Genomic DNA, 20,097 nt, shown 5'->3' with positions numbered 1-20,097 from the left:
CCACTGAACATCGGGTCAGTCTGTGATTACACAAAGAGACAGAAGTAATTGAGACACCTAAATAAAAGATCTGTGGCGAATTCTCCAAGAAGCTTGGAACATCCTATCTGCCAACAACCAAGAAAAACTGTGTCCAGTAGTGTAAGTAGGAGAATTGGTGCTGTTTTGAAGGCAAAAGTGTTCACACTAAATATTGATTTAGCTCTTTTTCTGTTTACTGGATTTGTATTATGTTAATTGATTAATGAAAACTATTAAAGTCATTTTTGTTTAAGAAATCCTCACTTCCTTCACAAGTGCCTAAATCTTTTGCACAGTACTGTAAATGGACATGAAACATCGATTTGAGTTGAAATTATTTTATTATCTTACTTGTAGAGATTACAGGGTTATCTGAGAAGCAGGAAAGATGACTCGTAATGCCTAGATGACCGGTCTGATTTGTTTTAATCCCCGATGTGCAGTCGTTACTCAGAAATATCAGACTGCTAGATGGTGCCTTTGACTGATCAGAATCGAGTATTTCAGACCCGTGTAATAAATATTTTTAATCTTTACTTATAATCAACAACTTTAAATCAATAGTTTTATGTTTGTGCTTTGTTTTTAATTAAATTACGTCATTAACAATGCTTCATGGGATTGTTGTTCATTTCCTCATAAAAGTGCACAGTCTGGAACTTTTGTCTTGTCCAATTTTCAAAAATGTTTTTTTTTGCTTCAAATCATAGTTTGGAATGTTGTGATTAACCTCAGTGCTGGTTAGTTTGGTTCATGAAATCCCTATGGAAAAAAAATTAATAGGAAAAATACTTCTGGAACAAATGCGGCTGAAGAAGTGGGTGGGCACTGTTGCACTAAATTGAGATATGTATTCTTTCCTACTGAAAGCCATCAAGCTATAAAAGCCTTTTTGGTTCTAATTAGAAACAAATCGGCAAGCATCACACACAATCAAATCACGCTTAACAGATTCTGTCTGCATTCAGACGATTCTATTCAGTAGTTTGAGAATCTGTCTTATCTCTTCAATTTGCCCCTTCCATCACTCATATCTGCTCACCATCTCTGTCTCAGCAATACAGTAGGTCCTTGGGCAACACACACATACACAAACGCACACAAACGCACATCCCTTCAGGTCTGATCTGCAAGGAGGTTTTGAACATGAGACAGAATTAGCATGCCCATCAGTTGTCTGACAGATCCTTTAAATGTGTGATTGTTCCTGATATATGTTGAGATCCCATAGGAAAGAAACATCACAAATGAGATATCTTTAATATCTCAATTGTTTCTTCTTGACAGCAATGAGATTAAATAGAGAGCGCAAATGGAGACTTTTGCTTGCATCTCCTGCTTCTCTGAATTTTCTGTGATGAAGACCTTCTGCGGGAATCTCACATCATGTGTCTCATGGTTCAGAAGAGATCTCAACAATGTCTCAAACTGTGCTCAGATGTGCTAAGATACCAAAGTCTGCAAACAAATGTCAGAAAACAGAGAACTCAAAGATTTTTCGTCAAATTCTCCCAAGACCAAATTGTCTGAGCTTTGCTATCCACACACTTACTGTATATCAACAATTTTCTTATTTGTGTCTATTTTTATTTCTCCTAAAGAGCTGTTGGAGAAACATCCGAGTCAAAGCTGATAATTAAATGAAACAGAAACAAGAACTCCATTATGTCTCCAAGCTATGAAAGAGAAACCTCAGAGCAGTAAAATTGTCCTCTGTGTTGAAGGATGTTACAGCCACATTTATTCTTCACGTGTGTGTGTGTGTGTGTGCAGTCTCCTTTGTCATAATTTGCACAGAAATCCTGCTGAACCATCACATTTGGATAAATGTGGAGTTTTTGGTAGAGAGTGACTCACTTTTTATGTGCACGTATGTGTAGGTGTGTTTATATATATATGTGTGTGTGTGTTTGGGTGCTGTACTACTTGCTGCCAAATGTAATTTAAAATTACGCTACCACTGGCAGTGTCCAGTGTAAACTCCCTCATACTTAACTCTTTGAAGAATGCAGCGTGTACAATGCAAGAATGTACCATAACAATGGAGGAGGGGAAAAGAGACATTACAACAGAGAACTCAAACGAGTGACTGTGTTCAGAATGTAATTGTAGCATACTGCATTCTGAGCAGTATATACTGTATTCTGCCTACTATTTTAAAACAGATGTTTCTAGGTGACATCCTGTAGTACACTAAATTGTGTTTATTTATTAAACAGTTTTGGTAGTTTAACCTTCTGCTTTTGAAATACTGCTTAGTATGAATATTGCCTACTATTTATAAATAGTATGAAATTACATGAAGCATGCAAATGATAACCATTTCAATGCAACGTTTTGTAGTATGCTATATTATGGTCATTGCATTTTTTATCCAATTTGGTAGTTCGACCAAATTGTGACTATGTTCAGAATGGAATACTACCGTACTGCTTTTGAAATTCTACTTAGTATACATTGAGTATTGCCTATTATTTTCAAATAGTTTGAAATGATATGAAGCATGCAAACGATAACCGTTTCAATGCAACGTTTTGTAGTAAGCTACATGGTGTTCATCTATTTATTAATTTATTGTTTGCATTTTTAATACTATTTTGGTAGTTCGACCAAATTGTGATTGTTCGGACGGCTAATTATGACTGCTTTTGAAATACTGATTAGTATACTGATTAGTATTTTTAAGTAGTGTGAAATGAAATTACATGTAACTGATAAATGCTTCAATGCAAAAATCTGTAGCTACATTGTGTTAATAAATTTTTTGCATCTTTATACCAATGGTAGTTTGGCCAGATTTTGACTATGTTCAGTTTGAGATACTTCCATACTGCTTTTGAAAAAGTACTTAGTATACACCGACTACTTCTTAAAAATAGAATGTGAAACAGTACGAACCATGCGCCAATAAACATTTCAAACGGAAGCGTGCTACGATATTGTCGCATTACCTCATTATGTCTTATGTTTAATAAGGACGGTGATTTCACAGTCCAATTATTCCAATGTCTTAACTTTTGGCAGTCCAATCAAATGAGTCTAGAACAAAATGTAAAAAATTGCGGCTGTAATTCCACTTCATTCGTGACATTGAAAGTGTAAGGTCAAATCGAGCGCTGCATTGTGATATTCCACGCAGAATGTTCTGTTGTATACTGCACATTTTTACAACTCATCCAGGTATTCCATACAAATAGAAAATCCTGTGCACAGTATAGATACTGCAAATAAAGTATGAGTAGTATGGAAGTATGCATTCCAAACATTCCCCATTGACAAAAACACTGTTTTATCAATTTTTCCGATGGAAGGAGGTGTCAAAGTGAATAAAGCAAAGGAGCGGGAAAATGCTCCTCTTGTGGTGCTGTCATTAGTGCCGCTGTGAGGGTAAATGGAGGGAAAAAGTGGCAATAGAGGAACCTGGAGCCTGAACACTGGCAGGGGCAGCTCAGCACACCATGTTGGTTTAGAGGCAGTTGTTTGCTGCATAATGGCCTATACAAAATGGAGGTAGTGCTTCAGTGAAAGGCAGGATTTGAGGCAGAATAGACCTTTTTAGAATCAGGGAAGACAAGCTCTTGCAGGGCAGTTAAAACAATGGCATTTTTTAAGGGAGAGGCACTCCCCACATTGCCCTGTTCTCATTCAGGTCCCGTTAGGTAGCCACTGGGAGGGGGAGGGCCTATTGTGTGACTGTTGATTTTGAATAGCTAATTAAGCCTCTTAAGTCTTTTATGAAGTCAGCGTGTGTGTATAAGAGAGAGAGAGAGATTAAGAGTTAAAGGGTTTTCCTAAGGTTTCCGAATGGCTCAGGTGAGAACTTTCCTTAGCTCCTACACCTGTACGCCAGTAACAAATTACTAGCACTAAGTACAGCTGTGTCAAATGTTTTCTCTTGTGCAAATCAAAAAATAGAGCTTGGCCTAGTTAGATGAACATTCCGGGTTGCCTTTGTGAGGCGGGATTTAATTACCACAGAAACACGTCAGGTCTTTTTATTTTTTGATCTGTAAAACTATTTCAGTCGTCCTTTGAGGTAAGACTACTTTTCTAGGTGGATGAAGGTTTATTTTGTTGCTGTACTATCACCACTTAGACTATATTATATACTATACAGTAGTGTAAGTTACACCCTGTCTATGGGCACATCTGTTGATGCAACGCACCACTCACATCCGGTGTAGACATGGTGTTAGACTTGTACAGAAGGTTAAAAACAAACAAACATAAGAAATTAAACACATGGTACAGCTGTTTGACTCGTCCCACAGTTTGAAAACAAAAAATTACAATGGAAGTCTATGGGGGCCAGTGTTCTGGAGGGTTTAAAGGCAGAAATGTGAAGCTTGCATTTTTGTTGAAGCACTTATATGAATTATTCAGTAAAAATGTGTATTATTTAATCTTAAAAGTTGTCTTAATCATCCTATCATGCAGCTGTTGATGAGAGCTTAAAGGGATAGAAAATTCTCTCATCATTTACTCACCCTCATTCCATCCCAGATTTTTAGTCTTTTAGATTTTTAATATTTTAGCTCTGTAGGTCCTCATAATGCAAGTGAATGGGTGCCAAAAGGTTGACGCTCCAAAAAGCACATAAAAGCATCATAAAAGTAATCCATATGACTCAATGTCTTCAGAAATGATATGATAGGTGTGGGTGAGAAACAGATCAATATTTAAGTTATTTTTTCTGCTAGAAATTCTTCTCCCTGCCCAGTAGGGGCAATATGCATGAAGACTGAATCACCAAAAAAAAGAAGAAGAATGTGAAAGTTAAAGTGGGGATTGTTTGAGTAGGACAATTTATAGTAAAAATGGACTTAAATATGGATCTGTTTCTCACCCACAACTATCATATCGCTTCTGAAGACATTGATTTAACCACTGGAGTCTTATGGATTACGTTTGTGATGCCTTCTGTGATTTTTGGAGCTTCAAAATTTTGGTACCCATTCACTTGCATTGTATGGACCAAAAGAGCTGTTTGTGTACACATCTGGGATGGCATGAGGGTGAGTAAATGATGAGAGAATTTTCATTTTTGGGTTAACTATTCATTTAAGTTGTGTTTAACAGAATATTCCATTAAGCAATGAGATTTTGTTGAAATAACCTCTAAAATCAGACAATTATTATTATTTTATATATATATATATATATATATATATATATATATATATATATGCATAGTGTTAAAGGGATCGTTCCCCCAAAATGAAAATCTGTCATCCTTTACTCAACCTCATGTTGTTCCAAACCCTAAGCTTTTCTTTCTTCCATTGAACAAGTTTACATTTTTGAACTGTCTCTATATGTACAGTATATGCAATATAGATTTATACATCTGTAAGATGTGATATGCTACATTAAAAATACCCTACTTACAGTCAGTATTGGTCCTGGACATTTAGATTGCAGTAAATCTTCTGAAACCCGAAAAACAGGTGTAGGCATGCAAGTATTTATTGATTGTGTGTGTGTCGTTTGCATGTGCATTTTTGTGTATGTGAAGCCATATTACTTTCTCAGCTGTTGAAGTGCTTCCTCTACCAAATTATATGATAGATATTCACACATGGTTTGACATTGATGGATGAATAGCTTTCTTTTCATCGCTCACTTTCTCTTTAGCCTGGCGGTTAGATTTAACTGTAAATGTTACTGTAAATCACTGCTTTCCTCTAGCATCTATCTTCATAACAGACCTTGGCAAGTGTAAAAAAACAGAGAGAGATGAAGTGAGGGGGATGGGTGCGTGAAACTGTCTGTATATTACTGCAGTGAATTTACGGTGTTTCGGTGGGAGGTGCAACCCCATCAGTGCCGTGATATGAGACAGGCTTTGTTCAACACTAGACAGTCTGGAAAGATTTTCAATCACCCAGGTCATCGTACAATGTCATGTGGAGTTCATTTCTTCAGTCACTCCTTTAATTTTGCAGTTGACATTCATAGCATCCTTTAAAAATGTTTATGGGCTTCCCTTAGTTCAATGAGTAGGCTATACGATAGAGGACTTCAGTTGGCCCCCCATTGTCACAGGGACAACGTTAATGTCTGATATTGGCACCGGCCACCAGGTGTCAGTTCCAAAATCTACTGATAGCTTTGTCAGTGGAGAAGCAATTTGTTTTTCAATATTGCTTAGTGTTTTTTGAGTAAATGTTAAAAAAAAGGGGTTATTTCATTTTTAGAAATGTTGTGTATCTCAGTTGCTGTGATTAGATGTGAATAAATTAAAGTAAAAATTTATTTAACAGTACCTTTTAAAAAGTTTACAATAGTTGCAATATGAGTTGCGTTAACACTCAAATACAAATATGTGTTTCTTCGACATCGGGCACTTTCATGTCCTTGGGGTTGATTTTTGTTAGAACAGATTTCAACATTTCTTCTTTTTGTTATATGTACTGTAAGTCTGGAAAGATTTTCAATCACCCAGGTCATCGTACAATGTCATGTGGAGTTCATTTCTTCAGTCACTCCTTTAATTTTGCAGTTGACATTCATAGCGTCCTTTAAAAAACGTTTATGGGCTTCCCTTAGTTCAGTGAGCAGGCTATATGATAGAGGACCATCAAAGCTGACTTAGAAACGTTTTGCCAGGTCTTCAGCATTTATTTTTGTTACTATTTAAATGCCTTTTATGTCTGAATTGTTTTATGTTAGCCTCGCCCCAGAACCAGACTTTTAATTAGGGCTGCACAATTAATCAAAAAAATAATCGAGATTACAATTACAGCTGCTGCAATTAACTAATCGTGAAAAGTGTCAGTTACACCATTCCATTTAGATCTACTCCCTGTTTTGTTTTTTTAGTGGTTGAGCATTGTAACCAGTTGCAGACATGTTCATTGAGTACATAAGACTATAACTACTGGTGCAACAAAACTAGAACTCTCTCATTATAATTTAATACGATATAATTGCGATAATTAAGGAACAAAGTTCTGAGCTTGTTTTTGGAGGTGTGGCTTTCATAAAAAATATGGATTGTAATTTGCCACACAAAAAAAGGAATTTAATATAAATTGTATTAATCGAAATTAATAACTGTGATTACAGTACCAAGGGAAATAATTGACAATTAAAATTTTTCATAATCGTGCTGCCCTACTTTCTATATTAAACAATGAAAATCCATTATAAAAATACAAAGCGAAATAAACATAAACGATTTCAATATTTATTGTGCAAAAATGATTTCTATCACTTTTTCAATAATAATGATTGTCGTTCTACCACACCAAACAATTTTGCCCCTAACAAGTTTTCTCTCTCTCTCTCTCTCTCTCTCTCTCTTTCTCTCTCTCTCCAAAAGTATCAGTGAACACCATAATTGAAATGAAATGTCAGACAATGTTTGAAGCAAACATTAAATATAACTTTTGAGCAGAATCTTTATATAGGGCATCATTTCCAATCAAAATGTAATTTTACCAAATAATGCAAAAAGTGAGAATATATTATTTCATTTTGTGTATTTAGGATACATAAAATATTAGCTGTGTAATTAGTATGGTCACCCAGATGTGCACAGCACAACGGAAGTAAACCACAACGGAAATAAACCACAACACAACGAAATTAAGCCACAACACAGTATAATTAAGCCACAGCACAATGAAATTAAGCCACAACACAGTATAATTAAGCCACAACACAACAAAATTAAGCCACAACACAATGAAATTAAGCCACAACACAACGAAATTAAGCCACAACACAATGAATTTAAGCCACAACACAATGAAATTAAGCCACAACACAGTATAATTAAGCCACAACACAACAAAATTAAGCCACAACACAATGAATTTAAGCCACAACACAATGAAATTAAGCCACAGCACAATGAAATTAAGCCACAACACATTATAATTAAGCCACAACACAATGAACTTAAGCCACAACACAAAGAAATTAAGCCACAACACATTATAATTAAGCCACAACACAATGAATTTAAGCCACAACACAATGAAATTAAGCCACAACACAACGAAATTAAGCCACAACACAGTATAATTAAGCCACAACACAACAAAATTAAGCCACAACACAATGAATTTAAGCCACAACACAATGAAATTAAGCCACAACACATTATAATTAAGCCACAACACAATGAAATTAAGCCACAACACAATGAACTTAAGCCACAACACATATTTAAGCCACAACACAAAGAAATTAAGCCACAACACATTATAATTAAGCCACAACACAATGAAATTAAGCCACAACACAAAGAAATTAAGCCACAACACATTATAATTAAGCCATAACACAGTATAATTAAGCCACAGCACAATGAAATTAAGCCACAACACAATGAACTTAAGCCACAACACATATTTAAGCCACAACACAAAGAAATTAAGCCACAACACATTATAATTAAGCCACAACACAATGAAATTAAGCCACAACACAAAGAAATTAAGCCACAACACATTATAATTAAGCCACAACACAATGAAATTAAGCCACAACACAAAGAAATTAAGCCACAACACATTATAATTAAGCCACAACACAATGAACTTAAGCCACAACACATAATTAAGCCACAACACAGTATAATTAAGCCACAACACATAATTAAGCCACAACACAGTATAATTAAGCCACAACACAATGAAATTAAGCCACAACACATAATTAAGCCACAACACAAAGAAATTAAGCCACAACACATAATTAAGCCACAACACAATGAAATTAAGCCACAACACAAAGAAAATCAAGCCACAACACAAAGAAATTAAGCCATAACACAGTATAATTAAGCCACAACACAATGAAATTAAGCCACAACACAAAGAAATTAAGCCACAACACAAAGAACTTAAGCCACAACACAATGAAATTAAGCCACAACACAAAGAAAATCAAGCCACAACACAAAGAACTTAAGCCACAACACAATGAAATTAAGCCACAACACAAAGAAATTAAGCCACAACACAAAGAACTTAAGCCACAACACAATGAAATTAAGCCACAACACATTATAATTAAGCCACAACACAAAGAAAATCAAGCCACAACACAACGAAATTAAGCAACAACAGAATGGAAAAGCCACAGCACAAAGGAAATAAGCCTTTTCAGATAATTTTGTTGTGTTGTGGCTTTCATTGTGTTGTGGCTTAATTTCGTTGTGTTGTAGATTTTCCATTGTGTTGTGGCTTGATTTTGTTGTTTTGCACCCCTTCGCAAAACAAAACAGTCACCCATTTTATTTCAAAAACTTTAAAAATGTACTTTCCATCCACAGAATTCTAGTGAGCACAATTCAGAATTTGAGATGTGCTGGAAATGACACTGTGGTGGGAATTTTAATGACTTCCATAAAAAAATGACAAATAGTGACATAATCTTATGTGATGCATCTAGTACATACTGTACACTGTTAGACATTGTTGGTAGACAAATTAAATAAATTAGTAGTAAGAGTGTAGTCCACAGTTCAGTTCTTATTCATTTGGATATATTAAGTTATAATGTCCATTTTACACAGAACCTTCTAACTTGTTAAATTATGAAAATAGAATTATTATTTTTGTATTATTAAAAACAGGGCCCAAACTGTGTAGTTTAATTGCAATATGTTCAATAGATATAATAATCAACAGAATTAAAATTAAGTAAAAAAAACTAAGTAAAAGTAAATCAATCTTAAAATTTTAAGATTTCAATATCGGGATCGTCCCAGTGAAGATTGTGATTAATTGGAAAATCTATATTTTTACCCAGCACTAGTGTAAAATGTGCATCAGTATAGAAACTTTGGCCAGTATTGATAATTAGTTTGTTACGGCTGATGTTTTTATCAAATTTTTATAGTAGTTGACATTATAAATCTATATTATTTTGTCTGATTTTAATTCATACTAAAGAGCCACTCTAGATTTTTTAAGTGAAATAATAAGGCATCAAAAATTCTAATATACAAAGGAAAATATGCATTGCTAAAACGTTAAAATTTGAATAAAACTAATAGCAAAAGAGTAAAGCCCTGATTTAAACAAAAAAAACAAAAACAAGAATATGATCTGCTTCAATTAATAATGGGCTTAATCATTTAGACCAATACAGTTAATTAAAAGTAGACACTAATATTGACCCATACCAATATGGCCTCTTATATATTATTGTATGCATCCTAATCATAAAATGACCACTCTTTACAAATGCATATTTTCCAGTTAATATTTGCAAAATATTACATATTCATATTGTAAACATAATATACAGTACATATTAATATTGCATAGGAGCTACTGTAATGCACTATATGTAATAATTAATTAATAATCTGCTTTATTTTAAAGGCTTAATTAACTGAACTGTACTGTATTCAGGGATTTAACATAGGATTAATCCAAAATCAACACATCAACAGGTTTATGTATTTATATGATGTGCCTCATAAACCTAAAGCTAAGATACCTGAGAACCAAGAGTTAAAAAAAAGAATTCATGGGTTTTAATATTCATTAAAATAATGCATTTAGCCTGACAATTCATTCATGTTCATGCACAAAATTAAAAATATCTATATTTTTGGTCTAAAACGATTTCAATCATTAGTTACAGCTTACAAACTAATGTAATATGATTACAGTCTACTACCGTAATTGTGAATTACAGTCATGCTGTGCTGTATAGCCTATACCATATTGATCGATCTGGTGCATGTAATTGACTTTTTGTTTAATAATGAACTAGGTCAATTCAATAATGCACTGTGGAGTTTGCCATTCTACTCTATATGTTAGACTTTAGTTAGAGGGCATTTGAAAGGAATGTTCCATGTTCAGTGGAAGTTTGAGGGACCTTTCACACAAAACTTTAAATTCTGTCATTTACTCAAAATGGCTCACATTCTGCCTTACATCACCTTTTGTGTTCCATGAAAGAAAGAAAGTCAAATGGGTTTGAAACAACATGAGGGTGAATAAATGACAAAAAATAAATCTTCATTTTGGGGTGAACTATCTCTTTAAGACAATATCTTTAAATATATATATATATATATATATATATATATATATATATATATATATATATATATATATATATATATATATATATATATATGTATGTGTGTGTGTGTGTGTGTGTGTGTACGTCCCAGCTCGATTGGGGGTGGCCTGTGGCACGTCAGGAATCTGAACCAATGCCCCCACCTCCATCAGCTGGCATTGGTCCTGGAAATGCCCAGGATTCCTGCAGCGCCAGCAGACCAGCCCACTGGGTTTCTGGCCACCCCGATGCTTCTGCCGGCCGCTCAAACAACTCTACGAAGGCCTCCGGGTCGTCTTCTGGTCCCATTTTCGTCAGCTTGAAGTAGGACATGGCGGGGCGCTCAGTCGGGGTCGCGCTGGTAGATTCCGCCTGGGGTATCAAGCTCCGCAACACCTGTTGGATCATCCGCTTGAGCTAACAGGAGGGCCTGGAAGTGCTGCTTCTGCTCCTGACGCAGCTCAAGCAGTGTCTGATGGTGGTTTTGGTGGATGCTGGCGAGAGTCTTGATGAGATCGGCGAAGGGCGAGGACTCTATGACGGCGTACCTTCCTCACAATTCCCGGGTTTCGACAAAGCAGTAAAATTCTACACCAAGATTTTATGTTAGAATTTAGTCATTGGGCTATAATCAGCTTGTACAGATCTTGTAAATGGTCACCATTTCCTTTAAGATTCTTTTAAGAATTTTTAAGCACATTTTTTAATTCATTTGTTCATTTTAAATGGTCCAGTGTAACAAGTGAATTTTTAAATGAATGTAATCTCAATTACTGTGAGTTTAAAAAGTTGCATGCATCGTAAATATAAGTGACAAATAAGATGGCTTTAATGTGTTTTTTTTTAATCATTATTATTTCTGTCAGTGTCTATGTACATTCCTTTTTGAGCATGCTTGGTATGCACCTCTTATTAGAGAATGTGGTTGCTAATATTAAGCTCAATCCTCCGTTATTGAGCAAACGTGTGCCTCTCTCTTGTGATTGGTGTGCCGCGTGTTAAGTATTTGATTCATAAATGGTGTTCATAAAGAGGACGTTGTGTTTGTTTTCTTTTTAACTTTTAACTGTTAACTTTTTAGTGCTTCTCTTGCATTTTGTTTGCAAGATAAGCAGGATCAACCATGTAGCTTTGTTCTCTCTCTCTCCCGGTGAGTTGCGCATTTGCTTTTTATTCTTGCGCCTGTACCCAACAGTACAAATATTAATCTATATATATATTATTAGGTTGAAGTGCATTGATGTGGTGAGCTTAGTGTATAAGAGCCTTTCTCACTGTAGGTAGGGCATTTATTTGGGCTTCAGTAGGGTGATTTATAAGGGTTCCAATTTGTTTTTAAGCATTTTCATAATAAATTTGCCATTGCAGGTGTGGTGTGCCCCTGCATAACGCTAGCTGCTGTTTCTTTATACCTGTTTCTTCACATCTGTTCCTGTGTGTTGTTTCATCAGAGTCATTTCATTGTTTGTTTTGGCAAACTTTTTGCACTACAATTGTCTTGTTTCTGCATTGTTCAGTGCAAAACATAAAATTAAAGACAGTGGAAAAAATATCACATTATAAATAACATAAATGTGTACTGTATGTTGTTCCAGAAATTAATACCTGACAGACACACATGCAAAATATTTTATAATGAATGCTTGCCAATAAGAGCGATCTCTAAGAAGTTGGGCTCAGGTGCATTCAGTAAGGCAGAAAATTAGATCCAGATCAGGTTTCATGATAATAACGTGGGAAATTATGCTATAAAAGTAACTTAACTTCATTTACATCAGCACGTAGAATCCACATGAAGTAGTACTGAAACCGAAGCTGGCAGGTCCAAAGATGCGAAGCTAACGCTGAATTTCTGCCTTATCTCCAGAAGTTGTAGGCTTGTTATTCATTTGACATTCGGTTTCTCCTACCTGGAGCTAACAATTTTACAATGATATCATTAGCACAATTAGTTAAAGAATATAAGACTATATCATACAGGAATAAACCATTGAACTCAAAGGGTCAACACTTGTTGTAGCTGGAGAATTATGATGGGCTTTCAATAACCAGCGCTTGTAAGGGACCGTCTAAAAATCTACCCACAGCACTAAAACGTTGGAGGTGTCCAAGTATTCATTCATTAATTAATTCAATTAAAGTGTAAGTTATGCATGCAATTTACAATATTTACAATGTGTAAATGTTTTTTTAACAGTTGTTTAAGACAGAACATTCAAGGCAGTTGCATTGAACACTTGGACACCAGTGACGTGTGTGGACTTTTTAGACGATCTCATATGAACCATAAACTTTACCATGCTAAATATTATTATGCAGTCATAATGCATTGATGTTTTGTTTAAATATAATTTGTGTGGTCTATTTATTATGATGTGGGTTCACTGAACTCTCAGTGGGATGGAAAATGAGAATGCCACTCTTACCATTCTTCCACTTCAATTTAGGGGGGCCACTGGGGAGGTGAGGGGGGGGGGGGGGGGGCAGGCCTATTGATATGGGTGCACTGTTTGTTCATGGTGAATTGTAAAATCAAATCCAAATTCTATCACATCATCCTGAATATAATTTCCGTAGCCGGATTAGATTAATATAATGGCGCTTTGTTTGTTTGATTGTGCATCTGGATTTCCCCACATATTGATTCCTGCCTCTTGATGCTGCAGGGCAGATATAATGAACGTTATCCAGTGCACATTTCAACAACGTGTTATAAAGAGCAGCACATTACATAACTGCCAAAATTGTGTGCTCTGCCAGTGAGACAGAGAGAGAGAGCTCAAGGGCAATGCAATGTTCCGATTTACCCTGATAAAACAGGAGAGAGCAAGAAAAAGGGAAACAGAGTTATTCTTAGAGATTGAGAAAGGAGGGGGAGGAACGGACAGGGGAGGTAAGACGCTGGAATGGAGGAGGTATTGATTTGGTTTAGACTCAAAGGGAGGATGAGAGAGATTGTGAAGGAGAGATAAAGCATAGTAGGGATTACAGAATGGTAAGGAATTTGAAGCTGGTGTGTGTGTCAATTTTTCTATGATAAAATACTTTTTTTTTAATATCCCAACTTAATATGCAGAGACAACTAATAAGGCATTGTTGGTTGATTTCCCTGAAACGTGTAAATACTGTGGCTCTGTGGTGCTATAAGAACATTGCATCCTGTCCAGTCTGGCAAAGGAACATTCAGTACGTTTACATTGCAAAGTTGCAGTTATAATCGAGCTATAGCGGATTTTTGCGTAGTCAACAACAGTTTTCATCTGTCTGTCCAAGTATATGTGGCACAATGTGTAACTGAATATTTGAAGGAAGGACTTCAGCTAAGGAAATGCCGGTAATATCTTCTTTCCTCTGTCTTAAGGAGATTGCAGACAACGGCAAGGCCAAGTGTTGTCCGATTAGCATGTAAACATGCTGGAGGAAGCCGAGCTAAAATTGCATTACCTAGGTCTGTTACTCGGACTACACATAAATCAGTCTGGTACGATTTCATTCGGAAACCCGGTTAAAATGTGGTTACATAATATTTTAAAGATGCATTATTGTTTTAGTGCATGTAAATGTACTGAATGCCTTAACCTATGGTTTGGTTTTGGGGCGGAGCTATCTGTTAGTTTGACCAATGAAAGATGGGAGGAATGTTTTTGGAAACCGGTTTGAAAACTTTCCTATGTAGCCAATTCACTCCTAACATCTGACCAAAAGTTCAGTTTCAGGCTGCATATGATGTTTGGACCCCTCAACATGTTTGGCAGACATGGGACAATGGTAATCAGTAGATAGATTTAGAATTTATAATGTATCGTTTTATTTTAACATGGTTGGCAGTGATTGGATGATGCTGGCAATGACTTGTATCAGAATTAATTATGCTAATTTCGGATTGGTAAAATGCTTCAGCACTGGCTAGAGAGAACATTGAGATTTTGTTGCCAAAGTAAGAAAAAATAACATTCTAACATTAAAGTAAATGAATTTTTATTTGTATCGTTTTTTTTATTTGTACTTTTCCCAATACAGTGTTCCAAAGCAGTTACAGAAAATCAGCTGTAATGTCTGTAACGTCCCAAAAACATGAATAACCAACACTCCTGGAAACATAAAAAAATGTATTAAATAAATCTGACTTTCTACAGCTTGGTATTATTTAAAATTTCACAACTTAGTCCCGCTGTCTCCATATGAGGACATCAATTATTAGGATTTTTAAAAATATATATTTTTTTGGTATATTTATTGGGGGCTATTAGTTACAAATCATAAAAGGAAATGGAAAATGTACACAGCAGTCACGCTTGGGTCTCAGGACGATAAACCTCAGGAAAAAAAACATGCGCTGATTGTCATGACTACGGCTCTGATTTGAACATATTGGGTATTTATTAATGATTTTTTATATATTTTTTTTAATCACATGTCCCTAAAAGCACAGTAGGTGAGGAGAGGAGAAGGAAATAATCTAAATGAAGATATAAAGGAAGCTTTGAGCATCTGAGCTCTGTCCCCGTGTCTCGCATCTCCTGTAATATTCTCTCTCGCTCCTGTGCTTACATTAATATCAGTTAACGCCGTCATTTTTATTGTCTTGTCTGAGTGCTGGTATGCATTAAACCAGAACCGTATTTGCAGTCAGCCATTTTCCTGCTCATATCTTTCCCTGTGAATGACACTACAGAGACGCGGGAAGGGCAGTCTGGTGCCATTTAATGCTGGTTAGTTACCCGAGTGTGCACTTGAAACCCCATTCTCCACCCTTGACGAGCGACTGTGCGTGTAGGGCTTGTAGAATAGGACATAAAGCGGTGAATAAAACCTGCGCTGGATAATGAGCACACACTTTAATGCGTTCTACCTCATATTTTTCATACATTTTGGTCATTGAACCATAAGACGCTTTTTGCTTGTGTGTCTGTCACTAGAGGAACTAATGATTTCAAATGTCTCTTTGTGCTGTTGCTGCTATTAAAGGTTGTGTTTTATGCTTGTGGCATATGAATATCACATTTTGGGTAAAAGATTTATGGGATTGTTGACCCAAAAATGTTCCAAACCCATATGACTTTATTTCTTCTGTGGAACACTGAAAGGAGATGCTAACAGGATGTTATGGACTGACTACCTCAGTCCCTATTCACTTTCATTGATTGGAGGATACAATAAAAGTGAATGGTGACTGAGGCTATCGGGTCTGCATAACATCTCCTTTTGTATTCCACAGAAGAGAGAAAGTCATGCATGTTTGGGACAACATGAGCAACATAAGGGTGAATACATTTCGACTGAATTTTCCGTTTTGGGTGAACTATCCCTTTAATATAATGAAAAAAGAAACAATGTGGAAAGCCATGGAAATTGATATACTGCAGTATTCAAATGTGTTGATATAGTCTTGTTTTTCTACCCCATTGTGCAAGCATATGACAGGGTGATCTTTCCAAATAAATGAATCAATGGACATGAAATATTGATTTTAGTATATATTATTTTAACGTGAGAATAAAGAGACCATGGATTTATACTAGAGACATGAAACTAGCACTAGTCTAAGAAATTGATTGTCTGTTAAATTATACAGTTTAGCAGTTATTATATAAGAATATTTGAACATTTATATATTTTATAAATGTATGTATAATATTAAAAAAGTGTATATACAGTATATATATATATATATATATAAAACATAAAAAGTATATACAGTGCATTCAGAAAGTATTCAGACCCCTTCATTTTTTTTTTCACATTTTGTTATGTTGCAATATCTCAGCCTTATGCTAAAATGCTTTAAATTATGTATTTTTTCCACATCAATCTACACTCCATACCCCATAATGACAAAGCAAAAACCAGATTTTGATAACTTTGCAAATTTATTCAAAAGAAAAAACTGAAATATCACACTGTCATAAGTATTCAGACCCTTAACTCAGTACTTATTTGAAGCACCTTTGGCAGCGATTACAGCCTCAAGTCTTTTTGGGTATGATGAGACAAGCTTTGCACACCTGGATTTGGGGATTTTCTGCCATTCTTCTCTGCAGATCCTCTCAAGCTCTGTCAGGGTGGATGGGAACCATTGGTGACAGCCATTTTCAGGTCTCTCCAGAGATGTTCGATTGGGTTCAAGTCTGGGCTCTGGCTGGGCAACTCAAGGACATTTACAGAGTTGTCCCAAAGCCACTCTTGCGTTGTCTTGGCTGTGTGCTTAGGGTAATTGTCCTGTTGAAAGTTGAAACTTCGGCCCAGTCTGAGGTCCTGAGCGCTCTGGACAAGGTTTTCATTAAGGATATCACTGTATTTTGCTGCGTTCAGCTTTCCTTCAACCCTGACCAGTCCCCCAGTCCCTGCCACTGAAAAACACCCCCACAGCATGATGTTACCACCACCATGCTTTACCGTTGGGATGGTATTGCGCAAGTGATGAGTGGTGCCTGGTTTCCTCCAGACATGACACTTGGAATTGAGGCCAAACAGTTCAATCATCATTTCATCAGACCAGATAATCTTGTTTCTCACAATCCTTTAGGTGCTTTTTTATGTGTCTTGCAGTGAGGAGAGGCTTCCGTCTGGCCACTCTGCCATAAAGCCCAGATCTGTGGAGTGTTGCAGTGATGGTTGTCCTTCTGGAAGTTTCTCCCATCTCCACACATGATCTCTGGAGCTCAACCAGAGTGACCATCGAGTTCTTGGTCACCTCTCTTACCAAGGCCCTTCTCCCCCGATTGCTCAGTTTGGCTGGGCAGCCAGCTCTAGGAAGAGTCCTGGTTGTTCCAACCTTCTTCCATTTAATAATTATGGAGGCCACTGTGCTCTTGGGAACCTTCAATGCAGCTGAAATTTTTTCGTAGCCTTCCCCAGATCTGTGCCTCGACACAGTCCTGTCTCTGAGCTCTGCAGGCAGTTCCTTTGACCTCATCTTGTGGTTTTTGCTCTGATATGCATTTTCAGCTATGAGACCTTATATAGACAGGTGTGTGCCTTTCCAAATCATGTTCAATCAATTAAATTTGCCATAGGTGGACTCCAATCAAAGTGTAGAAACATTACCAGAGAAATGGGATGCACCTGTGCTAAATTTCAAGTGTCATAACAAAGGGTCTGAATACTTATGTCAATGTGATATTTCAGTTTTTTCTTTTTAATTTGCAAAGTTATCAAAAATCTGGTTTTTGCTTTGTCATTATGAGGTTTGGAGTGTAGATTGATGTGAAAAGAATAATAATTTAAAGCATTTTAGCATAAGGCTGCAATATAAAATATAATGTATATACTACATAAATCATTTTTTACTTTTTATTTTGTTGCATATTGAGCAATGCAAGATTTGTTCTGTGGCCATTATGAAAGTTACGTTTGATGAACATTTCCCTGAGAAAGAGTACATCTCCACAGCCAGGAAATGTTATTTGATCTTTAATTGTCCAGCAATAATATGATGATAACATTAAGAATCATTGAATCTGGAGGCAGTGAATTATATCACATATTCTGAATAGTACACAAACACGCTTTTAGTAGATTTCCCAGTTACATCTGTATGGTAGTGGGATATCCTACACATTACACCATTAATCATACTGGCCTACTGAGAAAGACATTGGTTTGGGGGGCACCTTTATCCATGAACAGCTCAAGGTGATCCTGTCACGGCCTGATTAATGAATCACAGTCTACAGAATGCAAGCAGCATCAGAGCCGTCCATGCACATGAAGAAAACACATGCACATACATGCAGTGCAGTCAAACCTGCTTCATGTCACTTTCAATTGTCCATTAAAGTGCATGGACAGTAACCAGAGATGACGGCAACCTGAAGTGCATAATATGTTCACTAGAGGGCGATTTATGGACAGCTATATGAAGTAACGTAAACATACAGTATACCAATTAATGGCAAGCATCCTGCTGAAAAACCCAGCTTAAACCAGCCAAAAGTGGTTATCGCTGGCCTCCAGCCTGGCCAAGCTGGTTTGGCTGGTCTGTTTGGATGTTTTTAGAGGGGTTTTGGGGAGACCAGCCGGTTAACTTGCTAAACCATCCTGCTGGAAAAAAAAAAAAAAACCAGCCTAAGCGTTTTGGTTTGGTTTGGTTTGGTTTTGGCTTGGTTTGGTTTTGGTTTTTACTGTAACTGTTTCTTTTGGGGATTTTTTTGTTTTCGTAGTGTTAAAGCTGTTTCTTTCTTTTTGCCTTTCTTTTTTTTTTTTTTTTTTTGCTGATTTGTTTTTCTTTGTTGCAGGTCAGTTTAACACCAGCTTGGCCAGACTGGTAGAGCAAACCACTTTAGGCTGGTTTAAGATGTTTTTTTCATACAAACATAACAGTTAATTATGGTTTGGCCACAATACTTAAAGGAATTGTTCACCCAAAAATAAAAAAGTCTGTCATTATTTACTCACCCTCAAGTTGTTTACAATCTTGACAGTGAGTAAATGATGGCAGAATTCTAATTTTTGAGTGGACTGTCCCTTTAAGGGGTGTGCTTGGTAATAAAACAAGTGTCACACTAAAAAGACATGATATTAAGTGGGTTTGACTGCGGTGTTTACGCACAGTTTAACTCGCATCTACGTGCATACATTTCAAGAACATTGTTCAAAGCCAGCGCTGCTGTTCACTGATACACTGAGATTCACTTTCATGCTGATCTGTCCGTCAGTGTGTGAACGTGAGCTTTGATTTCTATTTCTTGTCACTTTATATGTTGCTCACTCTCTCTCTCTCTTTCTGTTTGTCTCAGGCTGCTGCTTTGCTTGCTTTATGTTGCTTTGCTGTGTGTTTGCTTTGCTCTATGCTTGTGCCTGATGGTTTGCCTTTTAATCATGATCTGCTCTCGTTTTTGTTTGTTTTCTCCTTCTTTTGTCATTTCCAGATTTGCATATCCATTCCTCCTACCTCCTTCATTTGCCTTTCCCTCACTGAGAATGGCAAGCGGGCATCCCACTGACAAATTCAGTTTTCTGTACCCAACAGACACCAGTCAGAACATTAAGAGGTTAGTCTAGTGCTCAGCACCTACACCCTGTGTGTGTGTGTGTGTG

The 20,097-nt window shown here is 36.3% G+C and overlaps 1 protein-coding gene across 3 annotated transcripts in view; it reads left to right on the top strand.

Annotated features, from left to right (window-relative positions):
• The window catches only part of LOC127416929 (protein FAM168A-like), a 58,813-nt gene that overhangs the window by 12,316 nt on the left and 26,400 nt on the right, over positions 1-20,097 (top strand). For 2 of the 3 annotated variants that reach the window (XM_051656534.1, XM_051656532.1), the window contains exon 2: positions 19,929-20,051. The exons of the other annotated variant lie outside the window; for it this stretch is intronic. In XM_051656534.1, the coding sequence (XP_051512494.1) occupies positions 19,981-20,051 (71 nt within the window). In that variant the 5' untranslated portion in view covers positions 19,929-19,980. The remainder of the gene's footprint in view (positions 1-19,928; positions 20,052-20,097) is intronic. 3 annotated transcript variants of the gene reach the window in all.

Source organism: Myxocyprinus asiaticus, chromosome 26 (assembly GCF_019703515.2).
Source record: "Myxocyprinus asiaticus isolate MX2 ecotype Aquarium Trade chromosome 26, UBuf_Myxa_2, whole genome shotgun sequence".
In the NCBI taxonomy this organism is placed as follows: Eukaryota; Metazoa; Chordata; class Actinopteri; order Cypriniformes; family Catostomidae; genus Myxocyprinus; species Myxocyprinus asiaticus.
This window is presented reverse-complemented; position numbering and strand designations above follow the sequence as displayed.